Source organism: Coregonus clupeaformis, chromosome 26 (assembly GCF_020615455.1).
Source record: "Coregonus clupeaformis isolate EN_2021a chromosome 26, ASM2061545v1, whole genome shotgun sequence".
NCBI lineage: Eukaryota > Metazoa > Chordata > Actinopteri > Salmoniformes > Salmonidae > Coregonus > Coregonus clupeaformis.
The window spans coordinates 39,644,024-39,657,764 of record NC_059217.1 but is presented as its reverse complement, the minus strand read 5'-3'; the positions used below and the strand labels follow the sequence as shown (position 1 = coordinate 39,657,764).

The following is a 13,741-nucleotide window of genomic DNA, read 5'->3' as shown; positions in this document are numbered from 1 at the left end:
TGCAATGCCGAAAATGTTAAACCTGCAGTGCATTTGAGGTTAAAAAGGCTTCTGAAGTTTGTAATTTCCATTTACGGAAAACATATCAGCCCCTACAATAATGCCCATCAACTATAATCCACATAATAATTCATATTTCCTGTGGCTGCAGGATTATTTTCCTGCTGTAGCAAACTGGCTCAAGACTGCTGCTCTGTGGCTGCATCCTTCAGACTGCCATGCAACTTATTTTCTGTAATTTACTCTCCATTGTCCTCTCACTCATCTCCTTTCAAGCTAGCCTGTCTGGTCCATTGGCCTGTAGATTTATTTTCTTTAGGGCTACTCCTGCGGTGAAAGCTGTTAGCATGGTGCTAGAAAGGGTAAGACATACTGTATCTCTGGGGGCAGGTTAGCAGCTACTGCTACAGATGTAGGATCTTAATTTGATCACCCTGTTGCAGGATAACTTTCCAGCAATGCAGGAATTGTAAAACTTGTAATATGTTTGTGGTTTAGAAAGGCTTCTGAAGTTTGTAATTTCCACTTTGAAATTTCAGACTTGATTTTCCTTTACGAAAAATGTATCAGCCCCTACAATAATGTCAATTAATTGTAATCCACATAATAATTAACATTTCCTATTGCTGCAGGATTATTTGCCTGCTGTAGCATACTGGCTCAAATTAAGATCCTACGTCTGTACATGCTATGGAATACCTCTGAGGTACCGGAGAGAGGGGTGGGGGGAAACCACACATTTGTCGTAGAGAGTTAAAATAAACAACAGCCATAAGGGGCTCAGATCTGTACCGCCGTGGCTCACATGCTGTTTGTTATTCCTCTCTCCCCGGGGTCAAGCTGCCATGCCTTTCTGGTTACCTCAAAGAACCCTGGCCTGCACACGATGAATGGGATACAGTAATTAAAGACATCACATCGGGGAGAGAGGGGGCTGTGGCCTGGAGTGGGAGGACTATAAACAGAGGTCTGAGATCACAACCATACAATAGCATGGAGAGTAGCATTGGGACAGATATAATTAGACATCTGCACAGTGTGTAAATCTATTTTGAAAGAGAGCTAGGTAGATTTCTGTGTCTCCAGTCTAGGCAACAACACATCTGCCACGCTGCTCCTCAAAACAGGGGCCCCTCAGGGGTGCGTGCTTAGTCCCCTCCTGTACTCCCTGTTCACCCATGACTGCATGGCCACGCACGACTCCAACACCATCATTACGTTTCCTGACGACACAACGGTGGTAGGCCTGATCACCGACAATGACGAGACAGCCTATAGGGAGGAGGTCAGAGACCTGGCAGTGTGGTACCAAGACAACCACCTCTCCCTCAACGTGAGCAAGACAAAGGAGCTGATCGTGGACTACAGGAAAAGGAGAGCTGAGCACACCCCCATTCACATCGACGGAGCTGTAGTGGAGCGGGTCGAGAGCTTCAAGTTCCTTGGTGTCCACATCACTAACAAACTATCATGGTCCAAACACCCCAAGACAGTTGTGAAGAGGGCACGACAATGCCTATTCCCCCAGCAGACTGAAAAGAGTTGGCATGGGTCCTCAAAAAGTTCTACAGCTGCACCATCGAGAGCATCCTGACTGGTTGCATCACTGCTTGGTATGGCAACTGCTCGGCCTCCGACCGCAAGGTGCTACAGAGGGTAGTTCGTACGGCCCAGTACATCACTGGAGCCAAGCTTCCTGCCATCCAGGACCTCTATACCAGGCGGTGTCAGAGGAAGGTCCAAAAAATTGTCAAAGACTCCAGCCACCCTAGTCATAGACTGTTCTATCTGCTACCGCACGGCAAGCGGTATCGGAGCGCCAAGTCTAGGTCCAAAAGGCTTCTTAACAGCTTCTACCCCCAAGCCATAAGACTGCTGAACAGCTAATCAAATGGCTACCCAGACTTTTTGCATTGACCCCCCTTTTTTTTACGATGCTGCTACTCGCTGTTTATTATCTATTATCAATGCATAGTCACTTTACCCCTACCTACATGTACATATTACCTCAATTACCTCGATGAACCTGTAACCCCGCACATTGACTCGGTACCGGTACACCCTGTATATAGCCTCACTATTGTTATTTTATTGTTGCTCTTTTATTTTTTACGTTAGTTTATTTAGTAAATATTTTTCTTAACTCTTACATTAAGGGCTTTTAAGTAAGCATTTCACGGTAATGGTTACACCTGTTGTATTCGGCGCATGTGGCAAATACCATTTTAATTTAATTTGACAGTATAACTCCAGGCAGATACTGTATGTAACGAGCATTCACATGTTTTGTATCCATAAGGTTCAATTTATGTTGTTGGGTGTATAATGTTCAGTCATTGGCGATGGTGAGAAATGACTTAGACTTCTATGACTTTATTAATTCATGTGTATGTAACGTTATAGGGGTGTTTCCTTGCCTTGGTTGGTGTGCCTTTGGTCGGGCACTGGTTCCAGGCCTCTCCAGCCTCAAACAAATTCTTCTTGGAGGACACTGCCTCAGGCGACATGGGAATGTCCATCAGGCCCTGTTTGGCTGCCTTGACCTCCTGGGAGTACTACACAACATAACGATACAATATACTTTATTGACCATTTGCATGGACATTTGCATATAACAAAACTCCAGATCAAAAAGCATATTTATCAAGCTTGTTCACTGATATTCATCTTATGAAGTCTAAAAGAAACGTGAGATAATGTCTAGAGGCTTTTTATAGTGGAGATGAAGTTTATAAATTGCCTGGCTGGACTGATGAGACAGTGGATTGCGCAGTCAGGTGGAACAGAGTAAATAGGCATTTTAACGTCATAGATTTAGCCGGTGGTAACTTGTGGAATAGACACCATCTGGAATGAGGTTTTAACCAATCAGCATTCAGGATTAGACCCACCCGTTGTATAAAACACAGCATAACATACATTTTACATTTACATTTTCTCATGACTGTAAGTCGCTTTGGATAAAAGCAACTGCTAAATGGCATATTATTATTATTATTACATTTTAGTCATTTAGCAGACGCTCTTATCCAGAGCGACTTACAGTTAGTGAATACATTTTTTTTTTTTATACTGGCCCCCCGTGGGAATCGAACCCACAACCCTGGTGTTGCAAACGCCATGCTCTATCAACTGAGCTACATCCCTGCCGGCCATTCCCTCCCTTACCCTGGACGACGCTGGGCCAATTGTGCGCCGCCCATGAGTCTCCCGGTCGCGGCCGGCTGCGACAGAGCCTGGATTCGAACCAGGATCTCTAGTGGCACAGTTAGCACATAATTAGACACAATGAGTAACAAAGTCTAGAAAAACAGTGAACATGGCATGCTAGTGATCTGATGATGCAATAGGGACTTCATGGGAGAGCAGTAGGAGGGCCCCACACACACAACTACTCCCATGTACTTATAGTATGACTCAGGCACCACTCAGGAGATGAGAAAGCAAGCTAAGCCTCAAATGCCCATCAATCCTCTCCCAAATTATAGAGTAGACAGGTGGTTTGACGGACTGGGCCTGACTAAGGCCACGTGACTGACTTTGATGTGTAAACAGTGATATCGACATGTTTCCATCCAATTGTCGACTGATTTTCATGCAAATATTCTAAAAACAACATGCACAATTTCCCATCAGAGGGGTGTATCCATCAAACTGACGTTGCGGATAAAAGGCTGTGCGTGACGACGTAGAGCAAATACAAATATTTTAAACTCTACTAATGGTTTTGTTGGTAAAAATATTGCATTATATTGCGAATGTGCCCACTCTGTTCTATAGTGCGGGTATAGCCTACAGTCAAGCATTGATCATCATGTCACTAGAATAAGACCCTCAATATTTATTGGAAAGGAGCGTCAAGCTCATCACGTGCACTTTCACCACCCTGTGAAGTTCATCATAACTTATTTCATCTGACTCTAGACCAAAACAACGTCATGCTTTCCCAACGAGTCGTAGTGGGAGGACCACAAAACATATCATCGCGTGACTCCCAGTTTACCTCGATATGATGGTTTTTATATCAATATTTGCGCATAAATGCGTTTCCACAGACATTTCTTGCATAATTAATTTTACAGACACAGAAAGATCCCACCTTGTATAGCGTATTTTGTTTTGTCGACATTTGGAAAGTTTGAAGACAAATTTGCTGTTTCCATCAGGCCTGTCGTGACATGTTTTATCTGACATGTACTTTACTCGCATAAAAAGGTTGGATGGAAAGCTGGTTACTAAGGCTGATATGAGACTGACTCTGAGTTACAATATAACTATGTATGTGTGATACTGACACAGTGTGTCACCTATAAAGAGGCAGAGAAGGTGGCAGAGAAGTCTGGCTGAGTAGTCACCAGATGAAAGCCTTCATCACAGCCCCCATCAATGGGGGCTCTGTCTGTCGGGATGGAGGGAGGGAGAAAGGGGGAGAAACAAGGTGGGAGCTAACCTCGATGGCGGTGGTGTATTGCTCCAGCCTGTCATCGATCTTGGTGAGGAGAACAGGGGGCTGTGTCTTCTTGAAGCTGTTGCTGTATCCAAAATAGAGACGCTCGGTCAGAGGGTGAAATACAACACAAGAGGACAAATGGTTGGGGGAAGAAAAACAATAACGTTTTACTATCTCATCTGACTGACAACAGGCCTGCAAGTGAGCAGGGATCATCCTTTCCCTCCCCTATTGAAATATCCTACTGGGGACAGACGTCAGTTCGATGTCTAGTTTTGATTTTTCATTTGTTTAAGTTGTCAACTAACGTGAATTCAACGTGAAATAAACAAAAAATATCACCATGTCATTGGATTTAGGTTATAATTTGGGTAAAAAACAGACACAATTCTCTTACGTTGATGACTTTTTTCAAATCCAGTCAGTTTTCCACGTTGATTCAACGTCATCACATGTAATCTTTGGGTTGAAATGACGTGGAAACAAAGTTGATTCAACTAGTTTTTGCCCAGTGGGTTCAGTGTGGTGATACACCCCCTTGATAAAATGAGCCATTTGAATCTGCACTGCCATCAGACAGGGGATGGGATTGCATGGCCTCTTGCAGGTTCTTCTGTCAACACTGTCTTTCAGGCCCAATATGAGGCTTGTTCGCTGACCACAGTGGGACCCAGTGCGAAGGACCCCTACCCAAACACACACACACACACACCGCTAGCTGCCTAAAAATCCACTACACAGAGCTAATGTCAGACATACCGGGTGGGTCCAATCTGAAAATACTGAGCCTATTCCCTGCATTTCAAAATTGCCCCCAAAGCTATTTATATTAGTAAGAGAGCTCCCATGGAAGGCATGAGTCATTAGCCTGATAGGGCTGGCTAGTTCTTCAGGCATGGCAGGATGGTTTTAACATGATAAACGTGCACGGCCCACAAATCTTTATTTGAAGGGTCTTTTGCTCTGCAAAAACGTTAAAATTGGGTTGGCTAAATGATGTCATGCTTTCTTTCTGCATGAGAGAAGGCTGTTATAAGTAAAGGGGTGAAGGAAGCCGTCTGTCACCCATAACTTCTTCTCCAGAATGCTTTGATTTGGTCTAACAGTGTTTTTACACACATCAAAGGACTATCACTAGTGATGTCATCACTGAACTCTCCCTCCGACCTAAACTCTCCCTCCGTCCTAGACTAAAACATGACGTCACACTCAATTCTTCAGATCTCAAACCTGCACCTGGATGATAAAGTCGTTATTATGCCCTGTTTTCATTCACACTCTCCATATTATTTTAACCCTGGCCTGGCCTCTACTACTCCAACTGCTCAGAGCTTTTTACCGCTGATAACTTACTACTGCGGTCAGACTGCATGGAGCCACACCACAGCCCCACAGTCCAGAGCTATAGCTCACCAGCCACCAGAGAGAACCCAGCCAGCCCAGGCTCCAGCCCCCACATCTGGTCAGAGTTAACCAAGCCATAAATCACCCAGGCTGACAAAGGTGATGCACTGAGAGAGGTTTAGAGGTCACCGCTGGCCCTCTTCTTCTATGTTTACTTTTACACACCAGCCATTTAGCCGGCATAACTGCTGTTCTGCCATAGATAGCACCTCTCCATCCAGGCATCTGCAGGGGGGCCCAGTGGGACTTTGGTCAACTTCAAGTTACAACCAAGATTAGAGAGAAACTATGTGAGAGTACAATTGGAACAACAGAGGTTTGCTTTGTCTTATTCAAAATGCCTCGTTTGCTTGCATGATGCTCACCTTTTCTTTAGGGATCGGTTCAAGGATTCCGTTCTCTCTGTGATCTGAAAAAGATGAAGAGGATGTTGAAGGTGATTGTTTTGGAATTGGAATAGAACAGTGAAGTGTTCCATGACTTCTAAAATTGTCAGACTGGAGATTCTCATGATCAATGTGATGTTAATCACAGCCCTGTATTTAGCCTGACGCAGCAGATCTCTTCCAAGTCAAACAGAGCAATGTTCTACTGGTCTTTTTCAGCTGTCTCCATCGGCCTGTATCTGTCCGTTCATATCATCAGAGAGAGAGTCAAGCTGACTGCCTTAATCCAAGGTTTACTGCAGGCATAATTATAATGAAATCAGGGTGTGGGAAGGCTTCCAAAACCCATTCCTTACCTTGAATCTGTGTATTTACTGCATTACAGACTGAATCATAGTAAAGAAAATGTGTTTGGGATTACAAGTTTTAGGCTAGTCATTATCAAAATACTAATATTTGTATGAGAGGAGTTCTAGTTTGAGGCAGGGTCATAATGTCCTGTCCTCTACCCTTGGTTGCCAAAGGGGTCATACTTCAATGGATCCAGCACTAAGCTCTGGTTCCTCCCACACAAAAGGATCCCTTATGTTACTGTTCACTGTCCAGCCCTGGACCTGAATCAAAGAGCACAGCCTGTCGACCCCAACTCACAGAGCATGTATGTTCTCCTGTCAAACTATTCATTCTCTCTCTAAAATTACACACATAATCAGAGAGAATCTCATGACAGCGCTACAGATGCAGGCCCAAGGAAACAACCACCGCAACCCCGTAACCACATAACCCTGTACAGTCGGGTTAGAAAGTAAAAATAAGAGATAGTGGATGGAAACGTAATATTATTAGTAGCTGAACTTGTTGCCTGTCAAGGAGACGATAAGGTGACTGAATGCTACATGCAGTGAGTGCATTTATGACAGATGAGAGGTACATGATATATGCATCTGGTTGTAAAAATGTAATTAGCTATCTCAATGATCTGACTGATATATTAAAGTCAGAGTTGAGCCAGGCTCATAAAGCAAGCTCATAGGGTTGAGGTGTTAGAAATGACATCCAGCTCTAAAAGGTTATCTAGGGTCCTTACTGGAATCTCCTTGCAGAACACAAAGCCAGTAACTGTGATTAGGCTTCATATCCTAATGGGATCTGAGTGGATTATAAACCCTGTGGAATGCATCTGACAGTCAACAAGTCTAATGAAATGATACAAGAAGCAGGAACATGGTACTATACTCAACCCTTCACAACATGCCATGCAGTGTAAATGCTAAAATCAAACAAATGAACCCATGGAAACACTACCTATTAGCTACTGACAGTATATCTATATTAACTAACTGAATAACTTACTACCCTACTTTTTACAGAGCGAGGTGGAAGGAGTGAAGGACAGTAACACAGAACAGTGTAAACACAGGCTGTCACAGCGACCATTTGGCCTTGGCCTGAAAAACTATGACATTGTATGGTCTCTGCCTTTTTCATTCACTGGAATGGAGGTATGTACATAGAGACATGCTGTCAGAGCAAACTAACATCACACAGACAGAGACGTGGTTGTATTGACACAAAACAGTGAATACTGATCGACTTCAAAGCTGCACGTCTCACACACACACACACAGATCGCAAACCCATACGTAAATGTGTGTGACCTGATCACACTACATGCATTGTGGTGGAGACTGTGGCAAATTCTGACATTTAAAACACACACATGCAATTTACAGGCTTAAAACTGAACACAATAGCTGTAAAGATGGTATAAAGTCACATTTTAGTATTTTTTTCTTTGTTTTAACAATAATACAAAGTACAGAGCAATTTAATTTGAAACAAATACTGAAAGCAAAGGTATCATTATAATCTCATAAGAACAGTACTTGTCATTTATGACCATGGGCAATGATGACAAACCTTGGCTACATAGACAGAGGAAACAGACAAGTTAGCTACCTTGTAGATGGAGCCTTTGGGACTGAGCGGGCTAAACATCTCATCTCCGTCCACGCTGGAGGTACTGAGGCTCTTCATCCTCTCTGCTGCCTCCATCCTCCTCCTCTCTATGTCCTCCTTCATCCTCCTCTTCTCCTCCTGTACATGAAGACACAATGGTTCAGTACACTCCTAGTTAAAAGGGTTCCAAAAGGGTTCTTTGGCTGTCCCCATAGGAGAACCCTTCTTGGTTCCAGGTAGAACCCTTTCTGGTTCCAGATAGAACCCTTAATGGTTTTAGGTAGAAACCTTTTGGGTTCAGTGTAGAACCTTATGTGGAAAGGGTTCTCCATGGAACCTAAAAGGGTTTTACCTGGAACTAAAAGGGTTCTACATGGAACCAATCAGGGTTATTCAAAAGGTTATCCTACGGGGACAGCCTGAAAACCCTTTTAGGTTCTAGATAGAACCTTTCTTTCTAAGAGTGTACCACATGTGATCATAGCTACGTTACACATGTATCATAGACTCCTGTTGGAGAGCCTATAAGGCAAAGGGGTGGCTCATTTAGTGAGTGCTATATTCAACTGCGGTATACCTGCTTAGCTGATTTAAAGCTGCTTTTGCATGTGTGATGCATGTGTTTAACAGAGTGATGGGTCGTTCGTGAATGAACAGCTCTTTTGGAACAGATCTTTTTGGTGGACGTCGGAAATCACATCGGTGAAAGAGCCGTTCATTTGGCTCCTTGATTTGCATACTGCTAGTACTGTTTTTTGAGATCCAGACATCGATTATCTGCAGATAAAAACATTACCTGAAGGACATTCTCACTGCAGGAACAATAGATAGTCGGAGAGAGCCTCATTCAGGTCCATGCACATTTTTGCAGATGTATCTTTGGCAGGTGATGTAATAATGTGGTCAGGTAAAAATGTATTTGAACTCACATTTCACTATCTGACATAATGGTAGGCAGATCTTAGGCTTTACATTCACAATTTGCAATGTTTTCATTCTTCTAGGTACATTTTTAAGCACTACTGAACAAAGAGCCATTTGGGTGCTAAATTAATGGCTCTTTTAGGTGAACGGAGCCAAATTATCCAGCTCACTGAAAAGACTTGGAATGCCCATCACCATTTATTCTCCTTCTGTGTGTGTATCTTAAGGCCGTAGGCTTCACAGTATGTCTACACAGTAGTTGACCATCACCTCCTCCTTGGCTAGACGCTGTTGCTCCTCCTCCCTGCTCCTGCGCTCCTCCTCCTTCCTGACCTGGCGTCTCTCCTCCCTCCTGCTCTTCAGCGCCTCCAGCTCCTGCTCGGCCTCAACCTGCTTGTATCTGAGCTGCTCAAGCTCCTGGTTCTCCTTCTCCGCGTGGCTCCGTCGGATCTTCTCCAGCTTGGCCTCTGTCTCCAAGATGGCCTCCTCCTCAGCCTCTGCCGCTGCCACTTGTACCACAGCCCTGGGAGAGATGGCGGGAGAGATGGAGGGAGAGATGGAGGATGACTGCATGGAGGAAGAAAGGTGGATATATAGAGGTGGAGGATTTGAAGAGATGTCTCTGTCTCCTAATAGTTTTCACCATCCTGTTGGTTTAGAATGTGAAACATCTAGGAGTCACAATGTGAATTGCAATATGATTTGCTTACCATGAAACTGAATTTGGAAGCAGATCTAGTGAGACATATCCATATACCACAATACGCCATGATTTACCTGGGAGCCCTTAATTTGGTTTTGGCAATGTATGATGTCACTTTCTCCCCAGCTGCGTCTCCGTTGGCGTTGCCAGGCTTTGTCTCTGTATGCAGAACGACTTTGGATGTGTACGAGACCTTCACCTCTTTTCTCTTCTCTTTCACCTGGAGTTGCAAAGAACATTAAACATCTCCAAAGTTGACTACTTCAACTAAATACATTTTTTAATAATCATATTCATCATTTATATTTTATTAATTAATCACATATTGGCCTATATATATTTTTGTTGTTGTTGGGTCATTTTTTTCAGTAATGCTAAAGAGTACCTCCTTCTCAGCATCTGGTCTTTGGTCCTCCTGTCTCTTCTTCAGCACTCTCATCTGCTCCTGCCTCTGTTTCTCTGCCTCCTTGTCTCTCTCCCTCTCTTCTCTAACCACCTCCTCCTCTTGCTCCCTCCCTTTCCTCTCACTTTCCTTTCTTTCCCACCTCTTCTCCTCTTCATCCTCCGCTTCTGCCTTGTGCCATCTCTGCAGGCGAGAGGTGGATGTGGTGGGGGTGGATGTGGTGGGGGTGGATGAGGTGGGGGTGGCTGAGACAGAGAGGGTATATGGTGTGGGGGGCTTTGCGGCACCATTCAGGGGCCTCTGGTCCTGCTCCTCTGTGGCCTGACTGAGCTCCTCCATACGTTGGGCCTGCTGCCTGCGTCTCTCCAGCCGCTGTGTCCAGTCACTGAAGCCCTCGTCCTCCTCCATAGAGGGAGAGTTGCTGCTGGGCTTCAGATCACTCTCATATCTGGGACACAAAGAGGAGCATGGAGAGATAGAACAGGTTAGGTCACCATTCAGATGAGCATCATGAGCTAATCTTGGTTGAGTTTCCAAAACCTTTGTAGCACTAAGATCATCTTAAATCCATTGGTAGGCAATGGATTAAAAAGGATCTTAGTGCTACCAATGTTTTGGGAAACTCACCCCTAGTCTGAGAGGGAACTAGACTTTGCTAGCTTCAGTTTATAACATGAAAGACCTATAGGGGTATGTGAAATCAAGGATTGCCTAACCCAGGGGTTCCCAAACTTTTTATCTCGGGGTCCCCCTTCCGGCATTGGGGAACATCGTGCCCCCCCTGCGCGCACGCACCACGTCTATTTCTATGGGCACAAGCACTGTTCATGACACAAACTGTTCACACCCCTCTTGTTGGTGGAGAGTATTTAGCAGGTTTAAAGCTTATTTCCTGCAATTCTACACATTTTGTCATGGGGTGCAAAGAAAATGTGGCAGTTTTAAAACGAATTTTCTTGCAATTCTATTCTATTTTGCCATGTCTAATGTGTATTCATGTGATATTTGAGTGACAAAAAAATTACAACAATATGGGTTAACAAACCTAAATAAGAAAATGTTAGCTGACGTGGGCTAGTTGATCTGGACATTTCTCACAAGTTATAAATAGCTCTCTAAGGTATGCAATGACTAACATGACAAGAGGAACTGATGATGCACTACCCAATTTCGAAATTGCACCTTTCATTCTACTATTACAACTTAAGTTTATAGAGTAAGTTTATAGCCGGACAGAGTTCCTTAAAAAACTCAGTCTGTGTCACGACTTCCTCCGAAGCTGCCTCCTCTCCTTGTTCGGGCAGGCTTCGGCGTTCGTCATCACCGGCCTTCTAGCCACTGCCGCTCCTCATCTCATCATTCCATTTGTTTTGTCTTGTTTTTATACATACCTGGTTCATATCCCTCATCAGTCCCTGTATACGTATTCCCTCTGCCCCCCATGTCTTTGTGTGCGAATGTTTCATGTGGAGGTGTCGATAGCTCGGTGGAGCTTTATGTACTGTATCGCCGGGATATTCGCCCGTGTGTTTTGTTTTTCTCCAGTGCGCCGTTATACCGCACTGTAGTTGTTTTCCGCATTGCTGCGAACCGCTGTATTGGCCGAATAAACCATTTATTCTGTGATTTACACCTCCTGCGCCTTACTCCGTCCAAATCACCCGCTACAGAATCACACACCCAACAGCATGGAGTCCGCAGGAGCGGGGAATATGCCTGGAGTCGTTGAGCGGTACCAGCTTAGCGACCAGATCCAGCCACCCACACCCCAGCGCCCAGAGGTATTCACCTGTCTCGACCGAGGGAATACTACGGGACAGTGGCCCGCTGCCAGGGCTTCCTCCTGCAGCTGGACCTCTATTTTACCACCATCAGCCCGGATCCATCAGATTGGGAGAAGGTGTCCGCCCTCATCTCCTGCCTCTCTGGGAAAGCCCTGGAGTGGGTCAACGCGGTCTGGAATGAAGGAGGAGAGGCTTTGGACAACTACGGAGAGTTCGCTCGCCTCTTCCGGGCAGTCTTCGATCATCCCCCCGAAGGTAGAGAGGCGGGCGAGCGTCTGGTCCATCTGAGGCAGGGGACGAGGACCGCGCAAGACTTTGCCCTGGTTTTAGAACTCTAGCGGCTGGGTCCGGGTGGAATGAGCGGGCCCTCATTGACCACTTCCGATGCAGCTTGCGTGAGGACCTCCTAAGGGAGCTAGCCTGCCGGAATACCACGTTGACCTTCAATCAACTGGTGGGCATGGCCATCCGGTTGGACAACCTGCTGGCTTCGAGAGGACGTCCTGGAAGTGGCCTGCCCGTTTCACCCCCCTTCAACCCAGATCAAGTTCCGATGGAGCTGGGTGGTGCAGCGATCCGGGAGAACAGAGGACGGCAGATCCAGTGTCCCTCTTGTGGCAAGAAGGGACATTCTGCTGCACGTTGTCGTCAGAGTTCTTCTGGGTCTGGAGGAGGCAGGCAGGGCACTCTCGTGTCACCCCAGGTAGCACATACCCACACTCGTTCAGAGCCCTCTGCTGCGCATTTCACCAACCACGTCAACTTCCCTGATTACACGGTAGTTCCCCAGTGTAAGGCGCTGGTCGATTCAGGCGCAGCTGGAAACTTTATGGACTTTAGCTAATAGTCTACGTATTACATTGGTTCCCTTGTCCATTCCATTGCCCATCAAAGCACTTGACATTCGACCATTAGGGTCAGGTTTTGTTAGGGAGGTTACAGCACCTGTCACTATGATTATGCAGAAGACCCATAGGGAGAAAAACACCTTTATATTATTGAGTCCCCTGATTTCCCTGTTGTGTTGGGCCTTCCCTGGCTAGCACTACACGACCCCACCTTTTCATGGCCACAGAGGGTTCTCACAGGGTGGTCACGAGAGTGTCAGGGTAGGTGTCTAGGTGTTTCCGTTGGTGCAACCACGGTGGAAAGTCCAGACACTACCTCCACCGTGCACATTCTTTCCGAATACCTCGACTTGGTGCACTCATTTTTCAAAACGCAAGCGACCAAATTACCACCCCATCGGGCGGGGGATTGCGCGATAAACCTCTGGTTAGATGCTGTGCCTCGCAGGAGTCATGTATATCCCCTGTCGCAGGCTGAAATGGAGGCTATGGAGATATACGTCTCCGAGTCCCTGCACCAGGGGTTCATTTGTCCCTCCACTTCACCCGCATCCTCAAGTTTCTTTTTTGTGAAGAAGAAAGATGTGGGTCTGCGCCCTTGCATTGATTACTGTGCACTTAATCAAACTACCATTCGCTATAGTTACCCTCTACCCCTCATCTCCTCTGTTATTGAATCAATGCATGGAGCGCACTTTCTTCACGAAATTAGATCTCAGGAGTGCGTACAACCTGATGCATGTCCGGGAAGGGGACGAGTGGAAGACAGCCTTTAGCACAACCACGGGGCATTATGAATACCTGGTGATGCCGTATGGGTTGATGAATGCTCCATCAGTCTACCAGTCCGTTGTGAACGAGGTGTTTCGGGACATGCTTG

At 45.5% G+C, this 13,741-nt stretch overlaps 1 protein-coding gene across 2 annotated transcripts in view; it reads right to left on the bottom strand.

The window, feature by feature from the left end:
- The window catches only part of lsp1a (lymphocyte specific protein 1 a), a 44,310-nt gene that overhangs the window by 7,402 nt on the left and 23,167 nt on the right, over positions 1 to 13,741 (bottom strand). The window contains exons 3-9 of one of the 2 annotated variants that reach the window (XM_041849544.1): positions 10,212 to 10,677; positions 9,901 to 10,046; positions 9,394 to 9,646; positions 8,200 to 8,337; positions 6,220 to 6,263; positions 4,451 to 4,532; positions 2,418 to 2,555 (exon numbers count right to left, since the gene is read on the bottom strand). In XM_041849544.1, coding sequence (XP_041705478.1) covers positions 2,418 to 2,555; positions 4,451 to 4,532; positions 6,220 to 6,263; positions 8,200 to 8,337; positions 9,394 to 9,646; positions 9,901 to 10,046; positions 10,212 to 10,677 — 1,267 coding nt within the window. The remainder of the gene's footprint in view (positions 1 to 2,417; positions 2,556 to 4,450; positions 4,533 to 6,219; positions 6,264 to 8,199; positions 8,338 to 9,393; positions 9,647 to 9,900; positions 10,047 to 10,211; positions 10,678 to 13,741) is intronic. The other variant, XM_041849545.2, reaches the window with a different exon arrangement.